Below are 10,595 nucleotides of genomic sequence, written 5' to 3'. Positions count from 1 at the left end.
TTTTTTTTGGGGGGGGGGTTATAAATCACACTGTAGCTGGGAAACAACTGGAGAGCTGTGCAATTTGGCATCACTTGCAGATAAGTAAATAGCCTCTGGCTGAACAGGAAACATTCTGACAGATATTCTTCTCCCTGCTTCCTTTTTTCTACTTTTCTCTTCTAATAGGTTCTCTTCTTTTATAACAGTGATTCAGGCTCATGATTCTTTTTTATTCTAGAACTATCCTAACTCCATTATATGCCTTCTTTAAATTTAAAGGGTAATTTCCCAAAGCTACAGTTGCTGAAAAGAAACAAATGCAGGCCAAAACAAACTGCTTTCAACCTTCTCTTCCTTGCCCTTGCTATCAATTTAACAATGTACCCACTGTCTCTATTTTTCCATGCCATACCTTGGCAGGCTGCACTGAGACAGCTCAGCTGCCATCTACTCTGAACAAGGCAGTGCTGTGTCTGATTGAAAGATTCTGATTTTAACCAGGCCATTTCATATCATCACAGATGGGAAAGGAGCAGCAGGTAATTCAGAAGTGGACCATAAAAATCCTACCACCAGACAGCTTATATCGCAAGTCTTAGTGATCATGCAACATTTATCCATCTTAAATTGAAGTAAAAGAAATACCTTCTTCAGTTTATCTACTGACTGTTTCAGGATCCCTTATTTCCATGGCAGTAGTTGTGACCATATGCAAGAAATGTGCCTTTTTCAGATTTTAGAGACTAAAAAGGAATTTTAGATTCAAAATGTTTAAATAGTAACTGAAAAATTAGTTTTTCCTATGTGCATTTGCTTCTAATTTTCAGGTCTAGATATATTTCTATAATGCAGAATTGCCTTCAGAAAAGTCCAACATTTACAAGCAAAGTACCAACCATAAGTGAAAATTCATTTGGGTATCTTGTTCAGAAGAAACCCAGTTAAGATATGGAAAACAGGAACATTTTAGGGATTTACATACCTTTAAGTCAGGGATATTAAACTTTGAATTGGTAGACAGATTATTATTTTTTGTAGTAGCAGCATGTAGTTTCTCCCATGTCTGTTGACAGGTTTTCTCCCCAGGAGCAGAAATCAGCCAGAACTCTGTCATTTTTGTCACTTTATCTTGACACGTGGTATTTCTGAAGATAGACACAAGATGCTGCAAGGGGGGGGGGCGGAAGAGAAGAGAGAGGGAGAATCTGTGATTAGCTACGTTTTAGGTTCCATTAAAACAAAGCTATTAAAAAAAAAAAAAAAAGGAACTAGTACAGTGTTCTCAGAGTATAATTGTGTAATCCTGCACATCACGAGCTGCTACTTAAAAAAATTAAAATCATGTGTTTTCAGGACTTCCAGATCATTTATGCAGTTAAGTGATTTTACTTCTAGACTGCCAGTCCTGCAAATTCAAAAATTATAATTTATGGCAGGTTCTCTCAACAGCAGAGATCCAACCAGTCTACTGACTGTGTACAGGCTAGGATAGAATCCAACTCAAACCCACAGCTGCACACACTTAACAGCATCAGTATGGTAATGGATAGTGTTATTAAGCCAGGACCATTGGCAAATGTGCCTGAATACACAAGAAGAGAAAATTAACTAAGTAAAATACTATAATTTTTTCTTGATTACTTTTCAAAGCAGAATATATATGGAGAAAGAGAGCACTTGAGTGCCTAAAACACTCACTATATCTTTGATTTCCTTGCAGCATTTTTGTAGGCTGTTACAGCATGAAAAGAACAATGACCAAAAGAGTAACAGGATTTTGGAATTAGTAAGTGAATGATAATTAGTCAAGTTAACACACAAGTGAGTTTTGTCCATTTGCAATTAAAATTTTAATACTATTAACTTCTAGTTTCTCCTTGTGACAGAGGGCACCCTCTCAGGGCTGGGTCTCATGCTGGCCCTCCCACCTGTCTCTATGGGGCAGTTTGCCCAGTCACACCTGCCACAATTTTGCTGTTCTCAGAAACTGGTGGTATCATGTGGGAAGATGCCCAGTCTCTCAGCCCCAACACCAAGAAATTTAACAGATTTCTAGGGTCAGAAGGAACCTATTACATCATCAAGTCTGACCCCTTGCTCTGGGCAGGAAAGAGCACTGGGGTCAAGTAACCTCAGACAGATGCCTGTCTAATCTCCTCTTGATCACCTCCAAGGTAGGGCAAAGCACCACCCTCCCTTGGAAGCCCTTTCCGTATTTTGGCAACCCTCACTGTAAAGAATTTCTTCCTGATGTCCAATCTAAATCTACTCTCCTTCAGTTTATGGCCTTTGTTTCTACAAACCCTGAGGGGGGCCCTGGTAAACAGAGTATCCCCGATCCCTTGCTGACCCCCGCTAATGAGTTTGTAGGCTAGCCACAAGCGCTATCTGCGACTCCGAACCTTCCCTACACCGCAGCCCATGCCTTGCAGATGGCATCATAGTTCTTAGCGTTTCCAGCCCCACACTGGGCCCCATAATCCTCCAGTCTGAACCCCAACTGGATCCCTCCCATCAGGCAGCCTGCTCTACCCTCATTCTGGGCTGCCTTGCTCCCTGCACTCTTCCCCTTCTTGGGTGTGCCCCCCCACCCAGGGACCTTTGGCCACACAGACCCTGGCCTTACCTTCAAAGCAAGTCAGAACCCCAGGTCCTCAGCTCTGGACATCCCTCGCGGTGGGCCCCTAGCCCTTTTGACCCTTCTGGTGCTGGCTCCAGCACTGACCCGTTGAGGGTGCCTCAAGTCACGCTTCCAAGCAACTAGCCCAAACTCTCTTATGGGTCCATCTTCTCGGCTCTACTATGGAGTTACCCACTCAGTTGTGGGAGCTGGGGTTATTAAGGTGCCCTAACCCACCTTTTACTGGGGTGGTAATTGGCCTGGCATTTCCTGGGGGTTCCCATGCCACTAGGAGCCCCACCAGGCCACCTATCCCTGGCAGGATGTAGTTTTAGGTCATGCCAAGGACCAAGAGTCTCCTAGCCATCCCCATAAGCTCTTGGCCTTACTTCCTGGTTGTTCCTGCTGCAGCTCAGCTAGGTGATGTTTCTGCCTGGGCTGGCAGCAGCAGACTGCAGCTTTTATATACAGGCAACCCATGCTTAATGCTCTTAACTGGTTCCGGGAAAATTGAGCGTTAAGCAGAACCACACAAAGTGAAACCCATATTGCCATAGGGTTTAATGTAAATAGAAATGATTGGTTACTTCTTCTTGCTGTAGCTTCTCATCATCGCTGATGCCTCTCCCCACGTCTCCGCCTGCCTGCTGGCCACTCCGGCCCCACATGCCAGCCCATGCCCTGCGCTCCTCCCAGCTCTGGCACCATAGGGCCCCACACTCATGATTCTCCCAACCACCCTGCCTGACACCCACTGTGGCACCATGTGCCAGCCCAGGCCCCATGCTCCTGCTGCCCTGCCCTGGGACCCTGACAGCACTGGCAGGGGCCCTGCACCCATGTTTCTTGCTGCTGCCGCTTCTCCCCATGCCCCCCGCCCTCCAGCATCATGTGCCTCCCTGGGTCCCTCTCTCCTGCTGTCCCACCCTGGGCTCCTGCTGGCCCTGGCCCTGCGGCACCAGTGTGGGCCCCGAGCTCATGCCCACCCACCCATTCGCTGCCACTCACCACTTCTTGCCGCTGCTGTTTTGCTGAGTGCTATAGCAAAACTGGCTCAGCACTAAATGAAATGAGGTATGAATTTTAAATGAACACTATAGCGAAATAGCGCTAAGTGAAACCATGTTAAGTGGAGGCTGCCTGTACTAAGTTCTCAAAATGGCTTCTGCCATCAGGCACTTGCTGGATGTCTGACCTAGCCCTTTAAGTGGCAGTGCTCTGCCATACCAAAGTTTGCAAACATTAAGACGTTTTTAGCAATAGGATACCTGACTACATTACTTAAATATTTGCTGAAGAGGTTCTGCATTTTTGGCAAAGGTGTGTAGATGCTATTGTTTTTTTTAAAAACAACGCCCCCCTCCCTAACTTTATGCTAAAGCTTTCCAAGTCAGATTCCAAAGGGTTGCCTAGTTTAAGCCCTTGCACAGATGCAGTATTCAAGTCAAACCACGTAGTCAAGACTCTTCCAATTTCTAGCAGGAAACAACTTATGTTGTTGGATTCTATATCCCCTTGCTTACATAAATATCCTGAGATTTCAACTACCAACTTATAGGACTCATGGTAGAGGTGATATCTTATTAGACCAACTAGACTTTTGCAAAAAAAAATTGCTGGCAGAGCCCATCTGGGGCTCTCTGCCCCTACATTCCCCTGCAAGGCTGTAGCAGCTTTGGCTCCTTGCAAACCTCTTGCCCCGGCCCTCCTCCACTGTGCCCTCTACAACATTCCTTTGCACACCCCCCAAAGGGGTGTGCCCCACAATTAGAAAACCCCTACTGTAGAAGGACATTAAAGCCTTTCTATTTGGGGAAATTCCAGCACTTCTCACAGCATTTGTCATCCACTGTTTCATCTACTGAATGTCCCAGGGTGGGAAGCACCTATAATTTTCTCCCATTCTCCACCTTAACACATGCCAAAAATTCACTGGCACCCTGGCAGGCCCAAAGCTTCATTTTCAGGCTGTCAATTAATCATGGTTAACACGTATGATAATCAGTGTTCATATTTTTTTTTAAATGCATTAATCATACATGCAGTTTTGGAGATCGGGTTCTACTCTGCTCCTGTCACCATTGCCTCCAGGCTACCCAGCAAGGCAGCAGCGGTAGCTCAGAGGACTGCAGAACAGCCTAGGAACCGGTGGGGGAGAGGCACAGGGGGCCCACACAGACACACATGAACATCCACAGCCTGCCTCCACCCTGCGCACAAACCCAGGGCACACATGCCCCCCCTGGGGGTCCGTGTAGCAGTAGGAGCTGCACCCTATCTCCCATACTGGGAAAATGGTTCCATCCTACTACCCGCCCCGGCCCCGCATCCAGGAACCTGCCCTCCACAGGCTCCAACCGCCCCCCCCACACACACAACTTCACAAATTTCCCCACACACCCCCATACCCTCCCCCCAACTATATAAACTATAGGCATAATTTTAGTGTTTCTGCACATAATTTTGAGGTTTTAGATGTGCAATTAAAATTGTGATTAATTGCAACTGTTTTTAATCGCGCAACTAATTGTAATAAAATTTTTTAGTAGTTTGACAGCCCTACTTCATTTTATTGTTACATTTGTAGAAACTAAATACTGATGGGGCCTCACGTTGTGGATTCCCCATGCCAAGCCTGTATTATACAGTTCCCATATTTGATTTGAAGATACTACCAAAAGGTTTGGATTTTTTTTAAAAAGCTGTGTAACATTCAGAGGATATGAACAACCCCAGAATGGTTTCTGACTTGCCACTGCCACATACCCCTTCAGGAGGCAAGAGTTCAGTTTAAAAAATCCCAACCCCACATGGGAGTGCTCAGCTCACTTGCATGGTTTTCTGCTTGCCACACTCCAGGATTGACTAGCATTGAAAAAAAAGTTTATTAGTATTTTCTAAAAGGACTTTGGCAACTACTCACTTCATGCAGAATGTTGCAAACACGCCAGCAAAAACCTGACTCTTCCATGCAGTACAACAAAAGGAACATAACAAGTCTTTCAGCCAGATCCAAGTGGCTCTTAACAAATGTAAAGCATTCCAACAACATCTTAGATGTGATCAATTCAGATTAAGTTACCACTTTCAGAGTAACACGTTACCACTTTCAGAGTAACACCGTTCATTTCAGGGCTGCCCAATACATGAGCAGCCAAATGGGCTTTCCAGGGTCCCCCCCACCTCCATTCCCTTCCACATGGGCAGTGCAAGCTGCATGGGCCCCCTACCACATTGGCAGTGCAACCCTCACTTCTCTCTAGCCCCCAGGGGTGATGGCAGGGACAGGAAGCAGAAGCCAGAGGAGAGAGGGGACCCTGGCAGCAGTGGGAGTAATGCAACCTGGCTGGAGACCACTAGGTGAATGTTAAGCCCTCACAGGCTGCATGTGATTCATGGGCTACCAGCTGGACAGCCCTGGTTTAATTTTTCACATAAGAGAAGATGCTGTGAAAAACAGTTTTTCTAAAAGAACAAGCAGGAATCATAAATCAAAGTATTTAATTATTTAATTTTTTTTCCTGATGAAAATCTATAATATAGACCAAGTCCATGTTCTTAAAAGTCAGTACAGAATGCCTTTGAAAATAAAAGATACCAAATACAGTCTACTGTTATTAAAAGTGAAGTTATAAACTAAGAGTAGCTTATAGCCAACCTTTTATTTGGCTTCTGCAACACAATACTTTAAACTGCTTTACAACTTTTTACATAGTTTTATAGTCAATACATCTTCTTGCTAACTAAAATTAAAGTTAAATCAATGTTTGTAAAAGGACTGGTAAAAGGATTTGGTTACATCAAATATATAAATCAGGATTTTAAACTTAAAACAATTTTTAATTTTCTTGTAAATAAACAGTAATATGGTCATGTTTAAAATGATTCTTCTCAGAGCTCGAAAAGTGAATTTGCTACCTTACCCATAGCAAATAAATAGCTCCATCTAAGTAAGCAGAAAACAAATATGGAACAGCAGAGACTCCACCAACCTACCTTTACTAGCTGTCAGGACACCATATGCTGGTGGAGGAACAAAAAAGCAAATGTTATTTTTTTTAGGAGCCAGAAGAAAATAGGTACCTATTAGCTGGACATCTAAATGAAAAATGGAGCAGGGTAAAAATAACATTTACCCAAACTCAAGACTACTATGAATTTAAGATGACCCCCTAATAATTAGATTTAATACATGGAAAAATATATCAACTGGTTATAATTAAATATAAGCTTATACTGGAGGATCATCTTCAATTTCATTCCTGCTACTCCCACTGCTGTAGCAGGGAAAGCAGTGGCAGGCAAGGGGGAAGTAAAAGGGATCAAGCATCCTGACCCCGTGGTCCCATGCACCCCACACCTTACCCCTGCCACCTACCCCCCCCACCTGCCACCCCAGTGCCTGCCTCCCCGGCACCAGCCCCCTCTGTCCCTCTACTACTTCCCTCCCATACCTATACCCCGGCACCTGCCCCCCCACCCCCCTCTTATTTGCCCTTCCCATGCCTATACCCCTGGCATCTGTTCTGCCCCTGGTGCCTACCAGCTGTTACCACACTGGGCTGGAGCAACCACAAGCTCCAGGACTTGATCCCTGACAGAGCCAGGGGTAAGCAGGGGTGGGGGGAGAATTAGGGGCTGCAAGAGTTTAGACAGGTTGGGCAGGCAGCAGCTACAACTACAACCCCAAGCTGTATTAGGATCAAAAGCCAGAGTCACTGCAGCCACATACCTCCCAGCCACCTTGTACTCAAATCCAATATGAGGGGCTTTTTTCTCCCTCCTCCATGTTAAACAGGGAAATAAACCTTATCTTAGATTCAAGTAAATGCAGTATATCACATTTCTCATCAACTATAGGAAGAGACTGGCTTCTCACCTGAAGATTTTCTAGACAGCTAAATTAAACTTCAACTCATTGGTTTAGTACTACTTTTAAGCATCTAACAGGATTTCCAAATATTGGGAAAGAAAAAGCAGTGTTATTAGGGTGATGCTCTTTAAATAATCAGTGTTTATCAAATTAGCCATCTAATTCTCACCACTGTCTAAGAAAGTACCTCTGAAAGAACTGCAGTCAGAAGTACCTGTAATGGAATGAAGTTCTGCCTGTAGTAGGGGTGTAGGTTGTAGCCATGTTGGTCTAAGAACATAGGCAGACAAGGTTCTTTGGGTGAATCTGATATCTTTTATTAGACCAACTTAAATAGTTGGAAAACAATTATTAAGCAAGTTTCAGGTTCAAAAACCCTTCCTCAAGCTAATTAAGTTTCAGCAGTTGGTGTGTGCTCTTTCTGGATGGAATGAAAAGTAAAGCAGCCAGAGGCTGGGGTGGTCTGCATGCAAGACAGGTAGTCAATGAAAATGGAGTCAATGGGTGAGAGAGAGGCTGGGGAGGGGGGGCGAAAGAGAAGGGGGATGAATAGCAAAGAGATACTGACTCCCTAGGTAGCTCTTCACTATTAGCCCCCCTTCTCTCTCTTCCCCACCCACCCAGCCTGTCTCTCACCCATTGACTCCTCAGTCTCTCAACCATTGATTCCTCAGTCTAAATTGTCGCTGACTACCTGTCTTGTATGCATACCAGCTCAGCCGCTGGCTTCTTTACTTTTCATTCCATCCAGGAAGAACACACACCAACTGCTGAAACTTCCTTAGCCTGATGAAGGGTTTCTGAACCCAAAAGCTTGCTTAATAATTGTTTTCCAACTATTTAAGTTGGTCTAATAAAGATATCAGATTCACCCAAAGAACCTTGTCTGCCAATGCCTGTAGTAGACGCACACACCAACTTCCTCCAAATGATACATTAGTACTGCACTGCAATACCAATTTAGTTGCAACACTGACTTTACAAAATAAAGAAAAGGCAGACTTTCAAAAGGAATTTGGTAGTATAACTTTCTGAAGCAGCTAAGTGTCATAATATAACACAATCAGAATAACTTGCTCTACAGTTGCTACCCACTTGTGCAAAACTAGACACTGTGATGAACTCTGAAAAAAGAAGTCAAATGTAGAAATATACTCAGAGTTTGTTTCTTTCTCTCACTGATATTACCATTATATTCCATGCCATTTACAGTTTCTACTCCTTCAGCAGAACAATAGCTTCAAACCCAAGGAGTATAGGCAAAGTACATAGTAAGTTTAGGGAAACCAGTACAACAAATATTTCAACAGTGGGACCAATAATTTGTTATTCTTCTGAAATATCATTAAGACATTTATTTTTAACCAGGTTGCACAGCAAAAAAATTCTGTAGACATAAAAAACCAAGGGAGGAGGGGTATCTTTTCATAGACAAGTCTATGAGCATGTCTGGGATATTTAAGATAATTTCTTAAATTCTATTTTCATCTGACTAGAGGATTCTTAATCATAGAATCTAAAAAAATATTAATGCAACTATGACCAATTTTTAAGTGGCATAAGTTGCTATAGGTTTATAGGCAATTCCTTATATGACAGATCAAAGGAAGGTTGGTATTTCATACAAATAATGTCTTCTAATTTTCCAAGGAAGTGGAAAGTAGAGCCAATATTCACTTGGAACAGTTGCAAAACAATTCATCATGAAACTCTCTACATGGGTGGGCAAAATGTGCCCCAGGGGCCGGATATGGCCTGCCAGGCCATTCTATCTGGCCTGCAGGGCACCTAAAAAAAATTTAGAAAATTAATATTTACCTGCCCCTGGCTGCCTATCATGTGGCCCTTAATGGCTTGCCAGAGCTCAGTAAGCGGCCCTCTACTCAAAATAATTACCCGCCCCTGCTCTAGTACCACTGTGAGATGACACTAATTCTATCTTAAAACAACAAGGTAACAGGAAAGTTTATTGGAACGCACCAGCAGTTCTCAACCAGGGTAACAAGACGCCTTTGGGTCCCTTGACATCCTTCCAGGGGTGCCCCTCTAGCACTGCTAGATGCACAAACACAATCCACAAGACAAACCAAAAGATTCTGAATGGTAATCTATCGTGTCTAAAACCATCTGCCCTGTTGTGGTTTTCCCGAGTTATTTGCAGCAGAAGAATTGCCCTATTACTCTTCTGTAGTCACAAGTTGAGTGAAAATGAAAGTCTCATATTTTCCAAGGAGTACCTGCGGTCTAAGAAAGGTTGAGAACCACTGCACTAGAACGCAGTGCCTGCATGTTAAATAGGAAGCAAGACCAAGAATTGAAGACATTAAAAATTGCCACCGAACTGGACCTAAAACTCCTGTCATTCGCATGCATATAAAACACTGCCTGTGTTAACAGGGAAAGAAGCCACATTGTTAACAACCCAAATAACCAATCTGGGCACCAGGATAACTTAGGAAATCTATTTCAATGCACCAGGTGCAAGGAGGTGGGACTCGCGTGTTTCTCAGAGGCTAAACTTGCTTGATTCCTCCAGAAACCATCACTCCCTGGAAACATCTCACGTCTGAGAACAAGCCAGCCGTCAATCCATACCACCACTGGCCCATCTGCAAGGGAGCACTGGAAGGGAGCAGGTGGCTCAGCTGTGGGGCAGGACGGGGGATGACAACCCGGCTCCCGACGGGCAGGGCCCCGGGGGCGGAGGACTTGGAGCTGCCCCTTCCATGGTTCCCTCCTCCTCGCCACAGCTGCTTCCCCGGGGAACTTGCTGCAACAGGGAAGTGAGGCCCACGTCCTATTTTGCAAGTGAAGAAAATGCCCGTTTGTAAGGGGGGGGGGGAGAGGGGAAGGCGTTCTCCTGCGCACAGGCCGCAGCGCGGCCCCGGCCCTGGGCCAGCTCAAGCGGGCGCGGGCTGGAGTCTGGCGGGTCGGAGGCCCGCGCCCAGTGGTGCTAGAGCCGCGCCGCGCTCCCCGCCCCGCACTCACCGGGCTGCGGGCGGGCGGGCAGCGCCGGGGCTATTTACCGCTCACTGCTCCATCGCCGCCGCGCAGCAGCATGCGCCGCCCGCTCCAGCCAGCGAGTCACGTGAGCCCGGTCAGCTGACTCGCACCGAAACA

At 45.1% G+C, this 10,595-nt stretch overlaps 1 protein-coding gene across 1 annotated transcript in view; it reads right to left on the bottom strand.

Annotated features, from left to right (window-relative positions):
• The window catches only part of ATP6V1C1 (ATPase H+ transporting V1 subunit C1), a 50,799-nt gene extending 40,225 nt beyond the window's left edge, over positions 1-10,574 (bottom strand). Inside the window, exons 1-2 of the mRNA XM_019528046.1 lie at positions 10,464-10,574; positions 965-1,147 (exon numbers count right to left, since the gene is read on the bottom strand). Of these exons, the coding sequence (XP_019383591.1) occupies positions 965-1,096 (132 nt within the window). The 5' untranslated portion in view covers positions 1,097-1,147; positions 10,464-10,574. The remainder of the gene's footprint in view (positions 1-964; positions 1,148-10,463) is intronic.
• Positions 10,575-10,595: the final 21 nt, after the last annotated feature.

Source organism: Gavialis gangeticus, unplaced genomic scaffold, assembly GCF_001723915.1.
Source record: "Gavialis gangeticus isolate Ggan-Ray unplaced genomic scaffold, GavGan_comp1, whole genome shotgun sequence".
NCBI classification, from domain to species: domain Eukaryota; kingdom Metazoa; phylum Chordata; order Crocodylia; family Gavialidae; genus Gavialis; species Gavialis gangeticus.
The sequence above is the reverse complement of the archived record's forward strand: the minus strand, read 5'-3'. Positions and strand labels throughout refer to the sequence as shown.